This window comes from Elephas maximus, chromosome 5, assembly GCF_024166365.1.
Source record: "Elephas maximus indicus isolate mEleMax1 chromosome 5, mEleMax1 primary haplotype, whole genome shotgun sequence".
Classification (NCBI taxonomy): domain Eukaryota; kingdom Metazoa; phylum Chordata; class Mammalia; order Proboscidea; family Elephantidae; genus Elephas; species Elephas maximus.
Window position 1 is genome coordinate 121,606,667 of NC_064823.1, and position 25,342 is coordinate 121,632,008.

The 25,342-nt window shown below is 37.4% G+C and overlaps 1 protein-coding gene across 2 annotated transcripts in view; it reads right to left on the reverse strand.

Moving 5' to 3' along the window:
* WDR19 (WD repeat domain 19) overlaps positions 1–25,342 on the reverse strand; it is a 101,640-nt gene that overhangs the window by 30,750 nt on the left and 45,548 nt on the right. For both annotated transcript variants that reach the window (XM_049886342.1, XM_049886341.1), the window contains 9 exons: positions 20,735–20,844; positions 17,392–17,449; positions 14,952–15,092; positions 14,789–14,871; positions 14,230–14,313; positions 12,483–12,629; positions 12,025–12,149; positions 9,874–9,986; positions 7,613–7,681 (listed from right to left, as the gene is read on the reverse strand). In XM_049886342.1, the coding sequence (XP_049742299.1) occupies positions 7,613–7,681; positions 9,874–9,986; positions 12,025–12,149; positions 12,483–12,629; positions 14,230–14,313; positions 14,789–14,871; positions 14,952–15,092; positions 17,392–17,449; positions 20,735–20,844 (930 nt within the window). The remainder of the gene's footprint in view (positions 1–7,612; positions 7,682–9,873; positions 9,987–12,024; positions 12,150–12,482; positions 12,630–14,229; positions 14,314–14,788; positions 14,872–14,951; positions 15,093–17,391; positions 17,450–20,734; positions 20,845–25,342) is intronic.

The following is a 25,342-nucleotide window of genomic DNA, read 5'->3' on the forward strand; positions in this document are numbered from 1 at the left end:
AAAACATAATTCTACTGTATGTAAGAATCACAGCTAATAAATGCAAAAGGAATGACAGAATACCAGCATTTTTCAAACCCTAATGAAATAATGGATTTAGGTAATAATCATAGATGGCTGCTGAAATCATTATGTGAAAGTTTGATGGGGAATTTTATAACAGCTGGATCAGGCTGACAACACCTGAACCCAATGATCAACCCAATGTTATCAAAGAGAGACAACTGGAAATTATGTGCCTATTGATGTGATGAGTAAGAAGTACACGGCACCATCTATGCATCTGTTTTTTCAAAAAAATCAAACTTAAGTTTGATCAAGCCTCTAGAGTTAACTACTAGTTCGTGGGAAATGCAGGGGATAGAGAAAGAAATGATAACCGCAAGGATGCAATCAGCTAAATCTAAATGTTAGAAATTCCTTGGGATAAAGGATCCAGTTCCTTAATAAATAAATCACAAGCAGAAGGTGGGAGAGAGGGAGGGTGGAGGAAGACGGGCGAGAGAAGATACCCCTCTATATTAAAAGACACTTAAGAGACATACAAATCAAATGTAATGCATGGACCTTCTTTGGATTCTGGTGTGAACTAACTAATATACTATAAAAAGGAATTTATGTGATAATTGGGGATATCTGAACTAGGTATTTGATGACATCAAGAAACCACTAGAAAAACTGGAACCTTATACATAGCTGGTGGGAATATAAAATGGTGCAGCTGCAAGTAAACGTATAGTTACCATATGACCCAGCAATTCTACTCATAGGTATAAAACTAAGAGAAATGAAAACTTATGTCCACACACAAAAACTTGTACACCAATGTTCATAGCAGTATTATTCATAATTGCCAAAAAGTGGAAAAACCCTAAATGTCCATCAATTGATGAATGGATAAATAAAATGGAGTATATCCATACAACAAAACATTATTCAACTACAAAAGGAGTGAAGTATAGATACATGCTACAATATGGATGAACCTTGAAAACATTACGCTAAGTGAAAGAAACCAGATATAAGAGACCACAGATAGTGTGATTCCATTTATATGAAATGTCTAGAATAGACAAATCCCTAGAGAAAGAACAGTGATTGCCAGGGGCTGGGGAGGAAGGGGAATGGGGAGTGACTGGGCACAGGGTTTCTTTTTTGGGTGATGAAAACGTTATGCAATTAGATAGTGTGGATGGGTCACGACTTCGTGAATATAGTAAAAACCACTGAATTGTACACTGTAAAAGGGTGAATTTTATGGCCTATAAATTATATCTCAATAAAAAATTACTGTTAATTTTTTTATGTGTGATAATGGTATCGTAGATGTGTAAAAAACCTAAAAGTCACTGTCTCAATAGATGCAGAAGAAGTATCCTATAACATTCAACTGTTCGTAATAAAAATGCCCAGCAAAGAACAGAAGGCTGTGTCCTTAATCTGATAAAAGGCATCTTAAAAAAAACCTAAAGCTAACATCAAACACTTAATGGTCAAATACTGAATGTTTTCCTGCCAAGTTCGTGAATAAAACAAGAATGTCCACTATCATTGCTTCCATTCAAAATTGTACTGGAGGTCCTAGCCAGTAATTAGGCAAGAAAAAGAAACAAAAGGCAAAATGATTGGAAAGTATGAAATAAGATTATACTTGTAGATACCCACAAATAAATTATTATAAGGTTAGTAAAAGTATAGGATATGAGGTAAATATACAAAAATCAAACGTTTTTCTATACTATAGCAACAAATGTGGAATATGAAATTTAAAAATATCATTTACATTAGCACAAAAAAAACCATCAAAGACCTAACAATAAATCTAACAAAAGATGCACAAGATCTCTTTATACTGAAAACTACAAAATGTTATTATTGGAGACATTAAAGTAGATCCAAACAAATGGAGGGATATACCACGTCCATGATTTGAAAAATACAACATCATTAAGGTGTCGGTTATCTCTAAAATTGATCTACAGATTCAATACAATCCCAATCAAAATCCCAGGAGCTTTGTGTGTATGTGTGCAAATTTACAAGCTGGTTCTAAAATTTATATGTAAAATCAAAGTGCAAAAGACCTAAAAATCAAGTTAATAATGAAGAAAAAGAAAAAACATGACAAATATATACTACTTGACTTCAAGACTTATTGTAAAGCTATAATAATTAAGACAGTTTATTAGCAGAAGGATAGATAAATTAATCAATGGAAGAGAATAAAGAATGTAAAAACAGACTCAAGCATATTCAGTCATTTCATCTATGACAAAAATTCCACATTAAGTCAGCGTGGAAAGGATGGTCTTTTTGATAAATGGTGCTGGGTCAACTGGATAGCCATATGGGAAAGAAAGGTCCTTGACTTAATGCCATACACAAAAATTAATTCAGGATGGGCATAAGCCTAAGTGAGAAAGCCACAACAATCAAACTTCTAGAAGAGAATACAGAATATCTTCATGACCATGGGATAGACTAAGATTTCTTAAACAGGACTAAAAAGCACTAACGATAAAATAAAAGATTCACAAATTGGACTTTTTTAAAACTTAAGAATTTCTGTTCATCAAAACACCACTAAACAATGAAAAGCCAAGCCACAGCTTGATAGATTTTCACAATGCATACATCTAACAAATGATTTGTATCCAGAATATATAATGCAATCCTAAAAATCAGTAAGAATAAGATTGTATGACCCAATTAAACACGGAAAAAAGACTTGAACGGCACTTCACAAAAGAGGACATTCAAGTGGTCAATAGACATATAAAAAGTCTCTCAATATCATTAGTCATTAGAAAAATGCAAATTAAACCATCATGAGATACCATTACACATCTACCAGAATAGTTAGAATGAAATAGACTGATAAGCATTGGCAAAGATGAGAACTAAAACTCTTACATTGCTAAAACAAACAAACAAAATCATTGTCTTTGAGTCGATTCTGACTCATAGTGACCCTACAGGACAGAGTAGAACTGCCCCATCGGATTTCCAAAGGCAGCTGGTGGATTCGAACTGCTGACCTTTTGGTTAACAGGCAAGCTTTTAACCGCTGTACCCCCAGGGCTCCTGACATTGCTAGTGGGAGTATAAATGAAAAAATGTTTGGTGGTACTTACTACTGCTAAATATACATATACTCTAAACCAACAAAAACCAAACCCAGTACCATCAAGTCGATTCCGACTCATAGCAACCCTATAGGACAGAGTAGAACTGCCCCACAGAGTTTCCAAGGAGTGCCTGGCGGATTCGAACTGCCGACCCTTTAGTTAGCAGCCGTAGCACTTAACCACTATGCCACCACGGTTTCCACATATACTCTATGATCTAATAATTCCATGTCTGGGTATATACCTAATAAAATGAGTGCTTATATCCATCAAAAGACATGAACTAGAATGTTCATGACAGTTTTATTCATAATAGGCCCAAACTGGAGACAAATTAAATGTCTATTAACAGAAGAATGGGTAAATAAACTGTGGTATTGTCATACAATGGAATATTACAGAATGAACTGCTGATACACACAGTAATAGATGGATTTGCAGACATAGTGCTGACTGAAGGAAATGAGGCACAAAAGTGTACATACGCATGATTTCACTTATACGAAGTTCATAAAAAGGCAAAATCAATCTATAAAGACAAGTCAGAATTTTGGTTGCTCTTGGTGAGGGGTGCCAACTGGGAAGTAACATGAGGACATGTTCAGGGAAAATGTTCTATGTCTTAATCTGGGTGGTGATTACAACAGTGTATGTATATATGTATGAAAAAATTAATTGAGCTGTATACTTAGGATTGCTTGATGGGTGGCATACATGGTTAAGCATTTGACTATTAACCAAACTTATTTGGCGGTTTGAACACACTCAGAGGCACCTCTGAAGACAGGCCTGGCGATCTGCTTCCAAAAGGTCACAGCCTTGAAAACTCTATGGAGCAGATGTGCTCTGGACACCTGGGTTGCTATGAGTCAAAACTGACTCGATGGCAAATAAAGACAACATACTTAGGATTTATACACTTTATCGTACGTAATTTACACTTCTAAAACAACAACCCAAAGATCCTTATCTTTTAGAGATCAATACTGAATCCACAAATAAAGTGGAATGACACTGTGATCTGTTTTGAAATAGTCCAGGGAAACAGGGAAATAAGGTATGGTATTAATAAAATAAGATTGGCCATGTGTTGTAAAGTGTTGAAGTTCGAAGATGGGCACACGGGAGTCTTACAGTGTCTGCTCCACTTTTGTATATGTTTGGAAACTTCAAAAAGTAAAAAAAAATTTGTATTCTTAAAAGTCCCCCACGTGCCTGTCAGTTTGTTGTACTGTGGGGGCTTGCGTGTTGCTGTGATGCTGGAAGCTATGCCACTGGTATTCAGATACCAGCAGGGTCGCCCATGGAGGACAGGTTTCAGCTGAGCTTCCAGACTAAGACAGACTAGGAAGAAGGACCCAGCAGTCTATTTCTGAAAAGCATTAGCCAGTGAAAACGTTATGAATAGCAGCAGAACATCATCTGATATAGCGCTGGAAGATGAGCCCCCCAGGTTGTAAGGCACTCAAAAGATGACTGGGGAAGAGCTGCCTCCTCAAAGTAGAGTTGACCTTAATGACGTGGATGGAGTAAACCTTTCGGGACCTTCATTCACTGATGTAGCGCGACTCAAAATGAGAAGAAACAGCTGCAAACATCCATTAATAATTGGAACCTGGAATGTACGAAGTATGAATCTAGGAAAATTGGAAATTATCAAAAATGAAATGGAATGCATAAACATTAATATCCTAGGCATCAGTGAGCTGAAATGGACTAGTATTGGCCATTTTGAATCGGACAATCATATAGTCTACTATGCTGGGAATGACAACTTGAGAGGAATGGTGTTGCATTCATCATCAAAAATAACGTTTCAAGATCTATCCTGAAGTATAACGCTGTCAGTGATAGGATAATATCCATACACCTACAAGGAAGACCAGTTAATATGACTATTATTCAAATTTATGCATCAACCACTAGGGCCAAAGATGAAGAAACAGAAGATTTTTATCAGCTGCTACAGTCTGAAATTGATCAAACATGCAATCAAGATGCATTGATAATTACTGGTGATTGAAATACGAAAGTTGGAAACAAAGAAGGATCAGAAGTTGGAAAATATGGCCTTGGTGATAGAAACAATGCCGGAGATCAAATGATAGAATTTTGCAAGACCAATGACTTCTTCATTGCAACTACCTTCTTTCACCAACATAAACTGCAACTATACACATGGACCTTGCCAGATGGAACACAAAGAAATCAAATTGACTACATCTGTGGAAAGGGACAATGGAAAAGCTCGATATCATCAGTCAGAACAAGGCCAGGGGCCGACTGTGGAACAGACCATCAATTGCTCATATGCAAGTTCAAGCTGAAACTGAAGAAAATCAGAGCAAGTCCACGAAAGCCAAAATATGACCTTGAGTACATCCCACCTGAATTTGGAGACCATCTGAAGAACAGATTTTTTTTTTTTATTATTAACTTTTATTAAGCTTTGAAGAACAGATTTGACACACTGAACACTAGTGATCGAAGACCAGATGAGTTGTGGAATGACATCAAGGACATCATGCATAAAGAAAGCAAGAAGTCATTGAAAAGACAGGAAAGAAAGAAAAGACCAAGATGGACGTCAGAGGAGACACTGAAACTTGCTCTCGAACGCTGAGCAGCTGAAGCAAAAGGAAGAATTGATGAAGTAAAAGAACTGAACAGAAGATTTCAAAGGGCGGCTCAAGAAGACAAAGTATTATAATGACACATGCAAAGAGCTGGAGATGGAAAACCAAAAGAGAAGAACACACTCAGCGTTTCTCAAGCTGAAAGAACTGAAGAAAAAATTCAAGCCTCGAGTTGCAATAGTGAAGGATTCTATGGGGAAAATATTAAATGATGCAGGAAGCATCAAAAGAAGATGGAAGGAATACACAGAGTCATTATACCAAAAAGAATTAGTCGATGTTCAACCATTTCAAGAGGTGGCATATGATCAGGAACCAATGGTAGTGTAGGAAGAAGTCCAAGCTGCTCTTAAGGCACTGGTGAAAAACAAAGCTCCAGGAATTGGTGGAATATCAATTAAGATGTTTCAACAAACAGATGCAGCGCTGGAGGTGCTTACTCATCTATGCCAAGAAATACGGAAGACAGCTTCCTGACCAACTGACTGGAAGAGATCCATATTTATGCCTATTCCCAAGAAAGGTGATCCAACCGAATGTGGAAATTATAGAACAATATCATTAATATCACATGCAAGCAAAATTTTGCTGAAGATCATTCAAAAATGGCTACCGCAGTACATTGACAGGGAACTGCCAGAAATTCAGGCTGGTTTCAGAAGAGGACGTGGAACCAGGGATATCATTGCTGATGTCAGATGGATCCCGGCTGAAAGCAGAGAATACCAGAAGGATGTTTACCTGTGTTTTATTGACTATGCAAAGGTATTCGACTGCGTGGATCATAATAAATTATGGATAATATTGCGAAGTATGGGAATTCCAGAACACTTAATTGTGCTCGTGAGGAACCTTTACATAGATCAAGAGGCAGTTGTTCGGGCAGAACAAGGGGATCCTGATTGGTTGAAAGTCAGGAAAGGTGTGCATCAGGGCTGTATTCTTTCACCGCACCTATTCAATCTGTATGCTGAGCTAATCCGAGAAGCTGGACTAGAAGAAGAATGGGGCATCAGGACTGGAGGAAGACTCATTAACAACCTGCGTCATGCAGATGACACAATCTTGCTTGCTGAAAGTGAAGACTTGAAGCATTTACTAACGAAGATCAAAGACCACAGGCTTCAGTACAGATTGCACCTCAACATAAAACAAAAATCCTCACAACTGGACCAATGAGCAACATCATGATAAACGGAGAAAAGATTGAAGTTATCAAGGATTTCATTTTACTTGGATCCACAATCAACAGCCATGGAAGCATCAGCCAAGAAATCAAAAAATGCATTGCATTGGGTAAATCTGCTGGAAAGGACCTCTTTAAAGTGTTGAAGAGCAAAGATGTCACCTTGAAGACTAAGGTGACCCAAGCCATGGTATTTTCAATTGCATCATATGCATGTGAAAGCTGGACAATGAATAAGGAAGACCGAAGAAGAATTGATGCCCTTGAATTGTGTTGGCGAAGAATATTGAATATACCAGGGACTGCCAAAAGAAAGAACAAATCTGTCTTAGAAGAAGTACAACCAAAATGCTCCTTAGAAGCAAGGATGGCGAGACTGCGTCTTACGTACTTTGGACGTGTTGTCAGGAGGGATCAGTCCCTGGAGAAGGACATCATGCTTGGCAGAGTACAGGGTCAGTAGAAAAGAGGAAGATCCTCAACAAGGTGGACTGACACAGTGGCTTCAACAATGAGCTCAATCATAACAACGATTGTAAGGATGGCCCAGGACTGGGCAGTGTTTCGTTCTATTGTGTATAGTGTTGCCATGAGTTGGAACCGACTCGACGGCACCTAACAACAACAACGTTCTTAAAAGTCTCACTAAAGAGTTTACTTACAGTTTCAATTGCCATTTCTATTGCCACATTATCTTCTGAGCTTGGGCATTTCAGGAAGTGCTTAAGTGCCTGCAACGAGAATTGTACAGCAATTTCACACTGGGGAAAAACAATGCTTTCACATATACACAAAGTAATTATAGTTTGTGAAAATGTCTTCATCTCAGCTAGGGCCTTGTTTAGTGCTGGGTACTTAAAATACACACTTAAAAGGGTGGGTGGTTTAAAACTCTCTGAAGAATCTACTTCTGATTTCAGATAAAATGCAAATAGAAAATGTGCCCTCTTTCAGTAGGAAGATTTGATTATTTCCACTCACTTATTCATTCAACAAATATTTACTGATAACTAGCTACTATGTATGTAGGACTGTGCTAGAACTATGGACAATACCAGGAAGGGTAAGATGTGACCCCTCTTCTTGTGTGTGTGTTTTGAAATAATATTTTATTGTGTTTCACGTGAAAAGTTTACACAGCAAATTAGGTTCCCATTTAACAATTTTTATACAAACTGTTTTGTGACACTGGTTACAATTTTCATAATGTGTCAGCATTCTCATTATTTCCATTCTGTTTGTTCTGTTTCCATTGATCTAGCTTCCCTTCCCCTCCTTGCCCTCTCATCTTTGCTTTTGGGTAAATTTTGACTGTTTGGTATTACGTAGTTGATTGTTTAAGGGAGCACATTACTCACAGGTGACAGGTGATAGTATGTATTTAATAAGCCAATCTATTATTGGCTGAAAGGTAACCTCCAGAAATAGCTTCAGTTCCAAGTTCAAAGGTTTTCTTGCAGCAATAGCCTCAGTGGTTCCTCCAGGCTGTACCAGTCCAGTAGGTCTGGCCTTTTTTAGGAATTTGAATTTTGTTCTACATTTTTCTCCCATTGTATCCAGAACCTTCTATTGTGCCCCTGGTCAGAGCCGCTGGTAGTAGTAGCCGGGCACCATGTAGTTCTTCTGGTTTCAGATTAGATGAGGATATGGTTTGTGTGGGCTATTAGTCCTGTGGACTAGTTTCTTCTTTGAACCTTTGATTTCTTTCATTCTCTTTTGCTCCATTCTAGTACAGACCAATAGTTGTACTTAGATTGCTGCTTGCAAGCTTTTAAGATCCCAGATGCTATTCACCAAACTAGGATATAGAACATCTTTTTCTGTTTTATACAATCTAATTGGGAGATCTATATGATTAAAATATGATGAACTAATTATTTTAAATCATAACTGTCTAATTCCTAAACATCTTACCACCACACCTATGAAGAAATGTAAGGTTTTAAAAGATGAAAAGACAAATAGGCAATGCAGCCAGTTGGTTTCCTAAGTGCTCTGAGGAAGAAAAGATTATTATGTATAGGAGTGATGCACGGTGTCGTGGAAGACACAGGACTTGAAGGATAACACGTCTGCGGTGGGTGATGAAGTGAGCAGAGAAGAATCTAGGTCAGAATAAGAATGAGGAAAGGGCTAGCAGGAGTGTTCTTCGATGGAAACAGCTAGATTCCAGGTTGGGAAGTTAGGTTGGTTGGTCCAATTGTGGAAATTCTGAGTGCCAGTTATGGAGCTTAGACTATATCTGAGAGGCCAGTAACAGCAAATTGTTGGCCGGAAGCCTGAATTCACACATAGACATATTTTCTTTGGCTGGTGTGGTACTGTACAAATATCTGGGCCCACATTTTGAAACTGGGAGATCCTTATTTCTGTTTCTCTTGAAACATCACATGATCTAGCAATATTGGGCCACTAATTCCAGAATGGCAACAATCTACTGGAGGTGAGTAGCCGCTGTTCTCTTCAGACCAGGCATGTGCCACCCACTTGTCCCTGCCCTGTCACATCATGGATGCATGCCTTCACCCCACTGCTTCACTTAGTTAGGTCCCTACTTTGGACACTGTAACTCCTGCCTCTGACAAACGGGCTTTTTAGCGATGGACACTTATACTATACTGGGAACTAAGTGAAGGATGAGTAACAGAGAGAGAAACTAAAAACAAGGAAAATAGGACATTATTGCAATAACCTAAATTGAGGTGACTGGGCTTGGATTTGGCTGATGTTCAGTTGAAATGAAAAGGAACAGATTTGAGAGAGATTATGAAGGAAGAAAGTGAAGGGTGTGGTAGGGAGAGGGAGAAGTCAAAGTTGACTCTGAGATTTCAAGTCGGGAGGTCTGGGAGCTGAGGGTATTTTTAAATATTTTACATAACCATTCCTGTGGAGTCCAGTGTATGTTTTCTTAGCAAATACTAACTCGTGAATACTGGCCACACAGCAAGAAGAACTTTCCAGCCTGAAAATGTCTTTTTTCTCCTTCAAAGTGTAAGGCGATGCTCTGATAGTCTTCATTAGTAGTGTCTTCAGAACCTACAACAGAAGTTCATTGAGTAAATGATCTTTGAGTGAAACTTGTTTACTTTTATTGCTAACCTCAAAAGAAGATCTAAAAACAGGTGATTAAAAATTTAAAACTGCAAAAGCCAATGTTATTATCAGTGTCTGTTTTCATCATAAAACACATTCATTATAATAATCTCAAATGTCCACTCTGTGCCATCTTCTTTTCATTCTAAAAAGGAATCAGAAGAGGAAATTATGAGTGTTTTGTGAGAAGCAAGGTTATGGTTTGCCATCACTCTGAGTGACTTTTATTATTCTTTAAGAGTCTCAATCTTATTTCCTAAAACAGCAGCAACAACTATGACTACAACCTCAACCAGGATTTGCTTAGAGTTACACAACAACAGAAGCCAAGTTAACCACGATACAAATGTAATCCAACTTCTTTCCCTCAGCAATGGGTGGTTTAAACAATTTTGTTGTTAGTTGCCATCAATTCCAATTCACGGTGACCCCATGTGCGCAGAGTAGACCTGCTCCGTGGGATTTTCAAGGCTGTGACCTTTTGGAAGCAGATCACTAGCCCTGTCTTCCAAGATGCCTCTGAGTTGGTTCAAACCGTCACCCTTTCAGATAGCAGTTTGAGTGCTTAATTGTTTGTGCCACCCAGGGAAGAGGTTCGAACAACAGTCTATGTATAGTTGTCAGACAAGGAAGATGACTGATGCTCAATTGGCCAACAGATGCTATTTATAGATATTACTGTTTTTCTTTTAAGTTTTTTGGTTTGGGGCTTAAGCATATTAAACACAGAGGAAGAAGGACTCCAAAGCTGCTGGAGTTCCAACTCACTGTTAATATCTACCCTAAGCTGAAGGCCCAGTAGGATACTGAATTCTCGTACCAAGAGCTCTGTGCCTGCAGTCCAAGGCAGCTATGGAGTTTACAAAAGAAGGGAATAAAGCAGGGTAGAGAAAATTGTGTGTGTGTGTGTTTTGCTTGTATCTTTTTTAAAAAGAAGGACAAGTTCTATTCTTATGAACTTAGAAAAACTTAAATGCTTTAGTGCAATGATGTTTTGTGATGTTAGGAAGGCAACATCATTTGTAAAGTTAAATGCAGACAATTCTAATATCATTTTTATCTGCACTTCCTTTTTTCTTTAGCTCTTTTTCTCCAATTATCTTAATGACTTTTCAAAATTTTAGAAGATGCTTTTCCCCATTTCTTCCCGTGAAGACTGAAACAAAAATTTTCTCATGAATCTTATCAATCCCTAGGGTCATTTTGTGAATTTTAAAAAACAACAACACAAATAATGTTATGTATGGCCCATAAGATGAAAATCTGCAAATCATTTCAGTAGTTTCTGAGAATAACAAGCATGGGAAGAAAATCTATAAACAGTTATTCCCAGAATATAAAGTTCTCTTTTGGACCTTCAAAATCTTTTAAAATCACAACCTGTATAAATCACCGTACATCAAAGTGTATATTATAATTTGTAACTCCATTTTTTAAATTCATGAATACATTTACATTTTTTAAAATTACCCTGCATTTCCTATTACCTTCCTTTGGAAACTTGCTTAACCACTGGTTGATAAATAGCAGGATTGGGCAATGTGGCCTCTCTTGGTATTCACCCAAAAAGTCTTAATTTTTGAAAACTGAAAATGGTCTTTTCTTATAATACCATCCTACTTTAAGGTGATAGTAATTAGCTACTAATTAACCAGTTGGCCATCAAGTTGATTCTGACTCATGGCAACCCCAAGTGTGTCAGAGTAGTGCTGTACTCAATAGGATTTTCAATGGCTGATTTTTCAGAAAGTGGTCACCAGGTCTTTCTTCCAGGGTGGATCTGGGTGGACCTGAACTTCCAACCTCTTGGTCAGCAGCCAAGTTAAACATTTACACCACACTGGGACTCCTAAGATATGCTAATAACTGGTGTGGGTGAGTGTGCTTGTGTGTATATCAATCTGATAATTAGATTATAAGGGTCAAAGAGTTTTTATGATAAAAATCTTTCAGAGAAATTAGGGAAAACAATGGTATTTACCAATAATGTCTGCATAGATTTCCATTTTGTTGTGCTGCTGAGCCAGTGTGAAAGCTTCATTATTACATTTGGACAGGACCAGAAACTGGATGGCAGACCCATAGTCACCTAACTGTAGAAAAAACCTATAACAAAGAAAAAACCTAATTAGCTTGAGTATTATTTAAAATTAATTTGTGATTTACAAAACTAAATATTTTTCAATTATGAAAAGCCATTTAAAAATAAATTGTTTTTTGGTTAAACCACAGTTCTACATTATATGCTTACTCTTGAAAACCATAATCTCATATGCTGTCCATAAGAGCCTTTGAATTTAAACATCTAGACCTAGAAAAAACATACAAAAGAATAAATATTCCTTTTGAATTTATTTCTTTGATGAAGGGAAGGTGAAGTTTCTCTTTTTAAGGCTAGTTTTTTTTTGGAAGTCCAAAACTATGAATGTATTCTGTTACCTGGCTACCATCTTGGCTCCGTCCAGAGACTTGGTCTCTCTGACAATGCTGACAGCTTTTTCGGGATTGTTGAGGTGATCCAGGTAGATACGGATGACACTGTTCCACTGTTTGGCATTCTCATAAGCCGCAACAGCTTCTTTGTATCTGCAAGAAACACTTAGTTCAGACAAACTTTCTTATGAACACTGTCATATTGGGGGGGGGGGTGTCAATAAATGTTTGAAATACTTTTCTATTTTATTGATGGTAGTTGCTTATTTTCCTTGAACTTCTTTTTTCCTTCATCAGAAAAAAAATACCAGAAATCATTCCACTAAAAACATGTTCTTTTTTAGGAGTCTGATAAACCAAGAGGAAAATACCAATATTGAATCGTGTTTTCTCATCTGAAGCATATCAGTATAATTTTTTACTTATTCCTGCCTTTTTTTTTTTTTGAGTAGAAGAACTCTGAAAAGTAATATAGACTTATTGTAGAAAGCACAGAATTTTTTACAAGTATAGGTATAGCTTAAACCCAAACCCAGTGCCCTCGAGTCGATTCCGACTCCTAGCGACCCTATAGGACAGAGTAGAACTGTCCCATAGAGATTCCAAGGAGCGCCTGGCGGGTTTGAACTGCCAACCCTTTGGTTAGCAGCCGTAGCACTTAACCCACTACGCCACCAGGGTTTCCAGGTATGGCTTAAAAAAAAAATGAATAAACAGTGATATATAAGAGAGTGAGCTCTAGATGGCGCTCAAGATCTCTCTTCAGTCCCCACTACTACTCCAGCTCTTTCCACTTCAACAAGACTTTTAGTGTAGAGCTCTATTTCCTTAGGTTATTTTTCTAAAAGTGGAGGGTATTAACCTTTAAAAATCTTTTAAAGCATATCATCAAATTACTTCCCAAAAGTTACAGAAATTTACACTCCCATTGGTCATGTATAACAAGTGCACTTTGACACAAATAAATCTTTCCCAGTATGGTCGCTTAAAACGATATACTATTGCTTGAATTTAATTACTTTTAGTAAGGTAGAACTTTTTACATGTTTCTTCAGTAGTTGTATTTCCTTGTCTGGAACTTTTCGTCTTGTCCTTGGACAATTTTCCTGTTAGAGTTTTTGGCTTTCTTGTATTAAGTTGTAGGAGATCTTTGTATACTTAGGATATTAACTATCCACTGCTATATTTCAATACTGCTTTGTGGCTTACATAGTGCAACCATATGTGTGGATCCAAGTTTCTTCACTTTCCTTTCCATCTGCATCCCTAAATTACCCTCCTTAATAAAGTTATTATCACTTTGCTTGCATGCCATATTATACCAAAATTTCAGCTTCCAGTAATTAACCCTCAAAAAAAAGAGACAGTAATCTATATTTAAATACATAAGGTACATAAGGTATAGGAAATTTTACAGGCTGGCATGTCAGACTGGGAAGGGATATAAAAAGATGTTTTCTTTCTTTCTCTGCTTTGCCTTTATTGCTGTTGTTACGTGCCACCGAGTTGATTCCGACTCATAGTGACCCAGTGTGACAGAGTAGGACTGCCTCATAGGATTTTCTAGGCTGTAATCTTTATGGGGCAGCTGGGTGGGTTCAAATAGCCAACCATTCAGTTAGCAGCCGAGCACTTAACCATTGTGCCACCAGGGCTCCTTTTGCCTTGCTTAGAAGGTTGCAAATATCAATGGCTGTTTTCAAAAACTTATACATTCATTTAAATTGGTATAAATTTGTGAAACTGTACAAACCTTCCATCTGCTTCTTTAGCTTTGGCATACTGCAAGTGAATCTTAGGAGAAGAAACATGAGGCAGAAGCTCACCAACTTTTGCCCTACAGAGAGAGGTTCAGGAGAATAATATCAACACTGCATTCGCTCCAAAAGCAGCATTCCCCAACCAAATGTTAATTTTGGGGATTCGAAACCAGTTACTCTGATCTTGGCTCCTATAGGTAAAAGCAGATTGAACTGCTTTTTCACCTGACCCATAGACCCAAGGTAGGAAAAGATGGGTTAGCTCATTAACTCTTTGGGGGCAACAGGGCTTTTTTTTCCCTTAGTAATTAATCTAATCAGGGATTTCCTATACCCAACCAGATGAATGCTCTTGTTCTTTGGAAAAAATCTATTAATATGAACTGATCTAAGAAGATAAAAAGAAGAAGGGAAGAAGGCCCAAACAGGGGGAACAAAATGCACAGGTAGGCAGAGCAGCACTGTAACAAGCAGGGAGTCCACTGAAGACACTGCACAGAAGACTCATGTATTTCCAAAGCTTCCCAGAAACAAATTTTAACAAATTCTTACCAGTTCTTACAGCGGATGTAAACAGATGCTGCTTTGTCATAATAGAGACCTTTTTCATATAGTTGGGCTGCTTCTGAAAATTGCTGAGATAATATAAGGTTATTAAAATATTAAATTTATTATGTATAAAACCATGTGAATATTTACACAGAGAATGGTATACCTTCATATTCTCCAATATGGCTCCACAGTCTCTTTTAAGGACTCTGCTGGGATGTTTGAGGGCTTGGTTAACCCCTCGGCGTATGTCTCCCATTCTAACAGACATCCGGGCTACTCCAGCCAAACACGCTTCATCATGTTCCTGTAATTGTAAGGCAATTAAATGCTAACAAATCAGAGCTTAAAGTGTTTATTTCATAAACAACAAATAATTTAAATCTAAAATGAGTCCAAAGGATGTGATTCACTTTCATGAGTCTTTTCAGGCAAGTCTCAAGATTTTGAAATAATAGTGAGCTTAAAAAAACAAAAAAGGTGTTAAGAGTTTTTTTTTTTTTGTCTTCAGAGATCTAGATCTTTTATGCTTATGACCAAGTGTTTACTAACCTTTGTCATAATACCTTGTATGTCTTAGTATGCCTTCCCAGTATAAAATTTTATGTAAGAAGTAATATACTAGATATATAGCATATATGCTATAAAATTATTAAAAGAAAAACCATTTATCAAATTGAAGATTTCTCTAGTAGGCATAATTAAACTTTTTAAAAAACCCTAGTTGTTAAGAATTGTTTAGTCCATTAAAAATAACAATGATAGCCAAAGAATTTTTCAAATAACTAATACTTAACTAGTAATAAAGTGAAAGAGAGGAAGACCCTCAATGAGATGCATTGACACAGTGGATGCAACGATGGCTCAAACATAGCAATGATTGGGAGGATGGCGCAGGACTGGGCAGTGTTTCGTTCATTGTACGTGGGGTCACTATGAGTTGGAACCTACTCGACAGCACTTAACGACAACTGGTAAAATGTAATATCAGGTTACGTTTTATCTAAAGCAGCATGTCCAGTGGAGGTTTTCTGTGATAATGTAAATATGCTATATCTGCCCTGTCCAATATGGTAGCTAATAATAGCCACATGTGGCTGCTGAGCACTTGAAATACAGTTATTGTAATTTTTAAATTTTTGTTTAATTTTATTTAAAAATTTTAATGAATTATTTTATCTAATTTAAATCACTAAATTAATATAGCCAAATGTGTCTAGAGGTTACTGTATTTGACAGCACAGATAAAGAATGAACGAAAATAGATGTAGCCAAACAAAGAAATGTCAAAAACCCAAGAGGAAAATGAGCAAAAGATATGTTTAGGTAATTCATAAAAATATATATAGACAATTGGCCAATAAATAAAAACATGCCCAACTTCACTAATAATCAAAAAAAAAAAAGGCATGTAAAATAAAATGAAATACTTTTTTGTTTATCAAACCGGTAAGGTTAAAACAGTTGATAACATTCAGTGTTACTGAGAATATGGGAGGAATGAACATTCTCTGTATTACTGATAGGTGGGGGAATTTGTACAGTTCTTTTGGAGAACAATTTAGCAATATCAAATAGTAAAAACACATAATGACCTAGAAATCTGACCAAGATAAGAACATACCCTTCAGAAATACTGTCTTCAGTAATTAATGATACATGTACTAGGGAGAATATTCATTGCAGTGTTGTTGATAAAACAAACCAAAAAACCATAATTCAATGAGAGTAGATGAAAAAATTATGGTCATCTAAACAATGGGATATTAGAAGCTTTTAAAAGATTAAAACAGATGTTTATATACTGACTTGGAAAGGCCATGAAGAAAGTGAAGTGCTGCTTTATAAAGAGGGGATGCTCAACTGGTTTTTGCTGAATGAACGGAAGTGAGTGATTTCATTTTTAGTAAAAATCCATATTACTCACACATTTGTATGCTTGGAAGAGATTCTGAATGGAAATACTATATAAAATCATTAACAGTGGTTACTGTTGGGGGAGTGGATGGAGGAGAGAATGTTGGACTCTCACGTGTCATGTTACACAGTCCTGTGATTTTTTTAATTGGCTATAATGAGATGTATCACTTCCGTAATAAACACGCTAGCTATAAAACAGAAAATACAAATATTTTCAATCCCTATATCACCTGACTTAAAACCCAAGTTTTATTATAATTAGCTTATTGAGCTAAAATTTTGGGCTGGGGGGATGGAGGGACACAGTAGATAAAGTACATACCTTCCAAGTTCATATGACAGACGGCATGGCAGAAGTAGTTCTTATGGACTGGGAACAGTAGTTACTGGAACTTTTTAAGAAGGTAAAAGGAAAAGCCTTATGAAAATCATAGCTGGCCTAGAAGTTGGAAGGGGTAAAAATCTTACTTTCAACCTTGGTAAGACGCTCCTATTTAGAATGTAATGGGAAACACATCTTTTGGAAACTGAAAAAATCTTGTCATCTTCAATTTCTAAGAGTTTAAAGTTACAAATAAACTGAAAAAGGGCTTACCTGCTAAATACTGAATACAATGCAAATAAGATTATGATTTTTTAAAAATGAAAGCAAACCCAAAGATAATTATGTCTTTATTCAAAGTTACCTTATTATCACCTGTTATTCCTTTCTCATAATGAGCCAAAGCATTTACATAATCACCCCTGCAAGAAAAATCAGAGTGAACTTTAATACATAAATATCTTACTTACATATACAAGATTTTAGATAATTTTTGTTACTGAGCTGCTTAAGCTCACAAAAGGTGTGATACACAATATATATCCAAAGTTCTTCTTCTGAAGTGCAGTCCATTATTATTCTGCTACTTAGAAAAAAAATTATTAAACTAGATTATGCTGGACTGTAAGATATTTACTTGGTGGTATGCTAGGTATTTTTTGGAATCTACATTAAATTTTATGGGCCACTTTTGATTAAGTATTTTCTTCAGGGAACTAAATGACAATCGTGACCATAAAAAACAAATCCCTTTTCCAAAGGTCCAATATTTATAAGCAGAATACAGATTGAGGGAATCCGGGTTGCTGTTGCTTTATTAAAGGGTAGAAATGGAGGAACACACTAGATGAGGGCAATACTGAGGACTCTGGCTCTTACTCTGAAAAAAAGTATTATATATAATATAAATAATAATACTATTGCCATGACTGGAGCCCTGGTGGCGCAGTGGTTAAGAGCTCAGGCTGCTAACCAAAAGGCAGGCAGTTCAAATCCATCAGCTGCTCCTTGAAAACCCTATGGGGGTAGTTCTCTGTCCTATGTGGTTACAATGTGTAGGACTTAGATTTTTTTCTTTTTGGTTTTATTGCCATGACTAATGCTAATAAGGTTCTGCATATCTAGAACACATATTTATTATCTCAATTTATTTTCATTATTTGGGACAGATTGGGTCAGTGTTTTGCCTAAGGTCATTTTTGAGATCCTTCTTCCTCTGAGAAACCACCTCCTCCAGAATAAATTAATCAGCTCCGGAAAGTGCAATATTTGAGACTTACCTTGGCTCTACCACTTACAGCTTAGACAAGTTACTTGACCTCTCGAAGCTTCGGTTTTCTTATCTGTTGTTGTACAAGGGCTTTATTGGAGGAGAAGCTGTTCTGATTGATAATTTTGTTTTGGTGAACCGAGGGCTACACAGTCAACAATGCTCCCAGGTGGAAATTTCTAATTTTTGGACTCAATTACGTTAACCCAGTTAGAGATACCTTCTACAACAGGAAAGACAGTACCTCCTTCAGAAGTCTGAGGTTTTTCTTGGGCAAGCTCAATTAGGAGATGGTAAGTTATGATCTTGCAATTCTCACTTTATTTTTAAGGCATTTTGGCACACTTGTTTCATTATTATTTTATTTTGGAACTCACATATGAATCCGGCTCATTAGCCTAATTCCAGACTGGAGAGCTAAATCCCTCCCAGATTTAGTCGACTGGTCCTGCTTCGACCTAATCAAGGTCTTGGATCCATAATGAAACAGACTGTTGGAACTGAGCACAGGCCTAGGGCCTGTGGGGCCCAAATCAGCAGCTGGTAGCTGCTGGGATATTTGATGATGATGAAATATACCTAAGCTGGTTATCATTATAACAAGGGAAACTCTGATTATTGGGGCCGGGATGTGTGTCTAGATCAGGGTCCAGTGGTCAACATACAGAACAGCGAAAAAAACTTTAAAATTGGTGGCTTCATGGTCAAGAGTTGAGCAGAAAGGACAGAAAACAACAAAGCACAGGGCTCTCAACTGGGCTCAGCTCATCTGACTATAATGAGAGAAGGTTTTAGAGTTTGTTACAAAAGCTTCAGTTCCCCTGAAAAAAGTGAAAATCAAAGTCTTTGGGATGGACTGAGGGTGTACTGGGGTATTTGTTTTGTGATGGGATCTGGTGGGTCATCTCCCAATGTAGTGACCTTTGTATCTTCAACACAGGAGTCTTGTCTCTAAGATCTAGTCACCTTCAGGATGGAGATGGAGGGACAAGGCACTGGGGCCTTGTCATTTGTGTTATGTACTAAGACTCCAATTTTCCCTTTTTAATATATGGGTTTACTTTGTAAAGGGCAAAAATGTGGCAAATTTAAATTAAGGTCTACTGAGAAGAAATGAAATCTCCAAAAGTTTTTACTTGTAGAACGGAAAATTTTAAATGAGGTATCCTGGTTAGAAATGAAAGAGTATTTTGATACAATTTGATAGAATATACAACTATAATTTGTGTGTCAATATTCTCAATAAATCCAAAGTTTATATGAAAATACAGTAGGACTACATAAAAGTATGCTTTAAAAAAAGTCAAGTGTTAAAACCATATTATCTTTGTTCAAAAACCAATTTTGCCCACATTTTAGTATTTTTTGAAGTTGGGATGTATTTTACAATAAATGTCAAAAGAAATTTGCCAGTTGTCAGACAAAGAAAGTCATAATGTAGTTGTCATTGCACACACACATGTGAATTTATATTTGTGAGGAAATTATTCATTTATTGTCTCTGCAGGTATTTGCATTGGTAGCACCAACCATGGCCGCATGTTAACTTAAAACTGGGTCCCACATGTCTCTAAAATTACACTGCCATGTGACACTGAAATAAAAATTGACAGTCTGTCATAGCAGAATACCAGGAAATTCTAAATGTCTCAGACTAGATTATGGAATTTTCAAAAGTAAGGGAGATTCTGAAGCCTATTCATGCCATCCTAAAGGATTACTGCTCAAGCAGCAGGTATCATTCTGTGAAAAGATTCTGGCTTGACTTCCAATACTAGATGCAATTCAATTCTTTAAAAAAAAGAAAAAAAACGATACTTTGAAGCAAATAGAAGATGTATACCAAACCCCAATTATTTTCTACTATACCTTGAAATTACACTGCAAGTCCTCAAAGTGTTAACAGAGATCAAGTTCATGAGCACAGGTTATGAAAAGCAGTGTGTCACCCTGATGCTACGCATGCCTGCTGATGGCCAAATGTGATTCAGAACAATATTTAGACTCTAAATGTGGAAAACGATTAGGCTCAAATTTTGATTTTGATACGGAAAACAAAAGTGATTGATAAATGTATAGTTAAGACAACATTAATTAGAAAACTTTTTTGATGTACACTTAATATCATTTTTTTGTCTTTCCTGAAAAGCAATTATTAAATCAACGAACCAAACCAAACTCATTGCTGGCGAGTCAAATCTGACTGACTCACAGCAACCCTACAGAGCAGAGAAGAACTCCCCCCATAAGGTTTCCAAGGCTATAATCCTTACAGGAGCAGACTGCCTTATCTTTCTCCCACAGAGCGGCTGGTGGGTTCGAACTGCTGGCCTTTCAGTTAGCAGCTGAACAAAGGGAATTATAATTAATGGCAGTTCAGAAATGAACATATGCAGAATTTAGCTACTGATTGAAAAATGTAAAGATGACGACTTACGTGAATTCGAGCTGAACGGCATATTCTTTTGATATAAATGGTATTTGGTCTGGGGCCAAACGCTTTGCCAGCTGTAAAGCACTGTCCCAATGCTGTAAATCCCTTCTCATCTGTTAGGAGGAGAGAGGCCTTAATTTCAAATGACCAAATTAGTGTGTAAAGTCACCATATACATCAGTTTTAATAAGAGTGATTACGAAAACTTTTTGTTTAAAGAAAGAAACTTAATATTTGCAAGTATATTACTACAGCATGCATTCTCAAAAGGAGTGATAGAGCCCTCAGGGAAGAGAAAATTGGTTTCCAGGGGACAAATATGTCTTAGTTATTACAGTAGTTTGTGGCCCCCAAAGGTCTATCCTACTCAACAAAATCTTATTTCTTATTATTTAAATTTTCTCAGCTGTTGTTGTTAGGTACCATCGAGTCAGTTCTAACTCATAGCGACCCTACGCACAACAGAACAAAACACTGCTGGGTCCTGTGCCATCCTCACAAACATTATGCTTGAGCCACTTGCAGCCACTGCGTCAATCCATCTCGTTGAGGGTCTTCCTCTTTTTCGCTGACCCTCTAACCTTACCAAGCATGATGTCCTTCTCTAGGGACTGGTCGCTCCTGATGACACATACAAAGTATATGAGACATAGTCTCCCCACCCTTGCTTCTAAGGAGAATTCTGGTTGTACTTCTTCCAAGACAGATTTGTTTGTTCTTCTGGAAGTCCATGGTATATTCAGTGTTCTTCGCCAACACCATAATTCAAAGGCTTCAATTCTTCTTCCTTCTTCCTTCTTCACTGCCCAGTTTTTGGATGCATATGAGGCGATTGAAAACACCATGGCTTGGGTCAGGTATACCTAGTTTTCAAAGTGACATCTTTGCTTTTTAACACTTTAAAATCTTTTGCAGCAGATTTGCCCAATGCAATGCGTTGTTTGATGTCTTGACTGCTACTTTCATGAGTGTTGACTGTGGATCCAAGTAAAATGAAATCCTTGACAACTTCAGTCTTTTCTGTTTATCACGATGTTGGCTTATTGGTCCAGTTGTGAGGATTTTTATTTTCTTTATGTTGAGTTGTAATCCATACTGAAGTCTGTGGTCTTTGATCTTCATTAGTAAGTACTTCAAGTCCTCTTCACTTTCAGCAAGCAAGGGTGTGTCACCTGCATATTGCAGGTTGTTAATGAGTCTTCCTCCAATCCTGATACCCTGTTCTTCTTCACATAATTCAGCTCCTCAGGTTATTTGCTGAGCATACAGATTGAATAAGTATGGTGAAAGGACACAACCCTGCTGTGTATGTTTCCTGATTTTAAAACATGCAGTACCCCGTTGTTCTGTTCGAATGACTGCCTCTTGATATATGTACAGGTTCCTCATGAACACAATTAAGTGTTCTGGAATTTCCATTCTTCACAATGTTATCCATAATTTGTTCTAATCCACAGTCAAATGCCTTTGCATAGTCAATAAAACACAGGTACACATCTTTCTGGTATTCTCTGCTTTCAGCTAAGATCTGTGACATCAGCAATGATATCCCTCATACACGTCCTCCTCTGAATCCAGCTTGGATTTCTGGCAGTTGCCTGTCAATTCACTGCTGTAACCGTTTTTGAATTATCTTCAGCAAAATTTTACTTGTATGTAATATTAATGATATTGTTCAATAATTTCCACATTCTGTTGGATCACCTTTCCTTGCAATGGGCACAAATATGGATCTCTTCCAGTCGGTTGGCCAGGTAGCTGTCTTCCAAATCTCTTGGCATAGATAAGTGAGCACTTTCAGTGTGCAACCATTTATTGAAACATCTCAATTGGTATTGCACCAATTCCTGGAGCCTTGTTTTTTGCCAATGCCTTCAGTGCAGCTTGGACTTCTTCCTTCAACCCCACTGGTTCTTGATCATATGCTACCTCCTGAAACAGTTGAATGCTGCCCACTTCTTTTTGGTACAATGACTTTGTGTATTCCTTCCATCTTCTTTTGATGCTTCCTGCGTCGTTCAATATTTTGCCCATAGAATCCTTCGATATTGCAACTTGAGGCTTGAATTTTTTCTTCAGTTCTTTCAGCTTGAGAAATATAGAGTGTATTCTTCCTTTTAGTTTTCTAACTCCAGGTCTTTGTACATTTCCTTATAATACTTTGTCTTCTTGTGCTACCCTGTGAAATCTTCTGTTCAGCAATTTTACTTCATCATTTCTTCCTTTAGCTTTAGCTACTCTACATTCAAGAGCAAGTTTCAGAGTCTACTCTGACATCCATTTTGGTCTTTTGTTTCTTTTCTAATGATCTCTTACTTTCTTCATGTACTATGTCCTTTGATGTCATCTCACAACTGGTCTCGTCTTTGGTCATTAGTGTTCAGTGCACCAAATCTATTCTTGAGGTGGTTTCTAAATTCAGCTGGGATATAGTCAAGGCTCTCACGGACTTGTCTGCATTTTTTTCAGCTTCAATTTGAACTTGCACATGAGCAATTGATGGTCTGTTCTGCAGTCGGCCCCTAGCCTTGCTCTGATTGATGATATTGAGCTTCTCCATTGTCTCTTTCCACAGATGTAATTTATTTGATTCCTGTGTGTTCCAAGTGGCGAGGTCCACATGTATAGTCACCATTCATGTTGCTGAAAAAAAGTATTTTTTGAATAACACCTTTCAGTGAGTCACTGGTCTTGCAAAATTCTATCATGTGACTTCAGGCATCATTTCTATCACCAAGGCCATATTATTCAACTACCAATCCTTCTTCTTTGTTTCCAATTTTCGCATTCCAATCACACATAATTACCAATGCATCCTGATATCATGTTCGATCAATTTCAGACTGCAGAAGTTGGTAAAAGTCTTCAATTTCCTCATCTTTGGCCTTAGTGATCAGTGGGCAAATCTGAATAGTAGCTGTATTAACTGGTCTTACTCGTAGGTGTATGAATATTATCCTGTCTCTGACAGCATTGTATTTCAGGATAGATCTTCAAATGCTCTTTTTGATGATGAATGGCATGTCATTCCTCTTCAATCTGTCATTTCCGGCATAGTAGATAATAGGGTTGTCTGATTCAAAATGGCCAATACCAGCCCATTTCACTCACTAATGTCTGGTATATCAATCTTTAAGCATTCCATTTCATTTTTGATGATTTCCAATTTTCCTAGGTTCATACTTTGTACGTTCCATGTTCTGATTATTAATGGATGTTTCCAGCTATTTCTTCTCATTTTGAGTGGTGCCACATCAGCAAATGAAGGTTTTGAAGGCTTGACTCCATCCATGTCATTAATGTCAACTCTACTTTGAGGAGGCAGCTCTTCCCCGTCGTCTTTTGAGCACCTTTCAACTTATGGGGCTTATCTTCAGGCACTGTATTAGACAATGTTCTGCTGCTATTCATAAGGTTTTCAGTGGCCTATTTTTCCAGAAGTAGACCACCAGGTTCTTCTTCCTAGTCTGTCGTAGTCTGGAAGCTCTGGTGAAACCTGTCTACTATGGGTGACCCTGATAGTATTTGGAATACCGTTGGCATAGCTGCCAGCATCACAGCAACACGCACGCCACCACAGTATAACAAACTGACAGACAAGTGCTAGTTTTTCTCATTAGAGAAGTGATAATAAAAAAGGTTGAGAAACACTGTACTAAAGGAATTGATGTTATTTTCTTAGACAATCTGAAGCTATCACAATATGAAGACAAAACAAAAAACAAAAAAAAAAACCCGTTGCTGCTGAGTCAATTCTGACTCATAGTGACCCTAACGGACAGAGCAGAACTGCCCCCACAGGGTTTCCAAGGCTGCAAATCTTTACAGAAGCAGACTGCCACATCTTTCTCCCATGGAGTGGCTGGTGGTTCCAAACTACCAACCTTCCGATTAGCAGCTGAGGACTCAGCCACTGTGCCCCAAGGGCTTCTCAATATGAACGACAGGAGATATAAATAAAATGTAAATGTGCCTTTCTTCCTGCTTCCTGTGGCCTTTTATCTGTGTCTAGTATACAATTCCAATATAAACTAATCATTAAAGAATCTTTCAAAGTGCTTTCCTCACTTTAGTCCCACTTCCTAAAAGCTGTTAATAACTAACATTTTTCAAGTGCTTATTCTCCGCTAGCACTGTTCTAGGGCATTGCCTTATTTACTTTTCACAACTACCCTATAGGAGAAGGAAGGAACTTTTCATATCCTCATTTTAGAGATGCAGAAACTGAGGCAAAGAGAGGCTAAGTTTTGTACATGAAGTTACACAGCTTTTATGAAGTAGAGCTGGGTGGTAGGGCTCTGCCTCTGACCTCTTTGGCTGGCTAACTCATCAGCCTTCAAAGTGAGGTTAAAGGAACAACAGGGTGCAATCACCCCTCTCCATTCTGAAGCCCCTAACTCAAATCCTTTACACATCTCATAGTACACGACCAGTGTACACAGCTCAGTGGAGAAGTGCTAAGATGGTACCTTTGCTCTCACTCACTGGAGTCATATTCCTACTTCAGTGAGTACCAATCCAAATTTGAAAATGTCTCAGGTATCCCCAATTGTCTCAAAGAGTACTATAAAATTATCTAAATTTGTCTTAAAGTTAATTCAGTTCATTTAA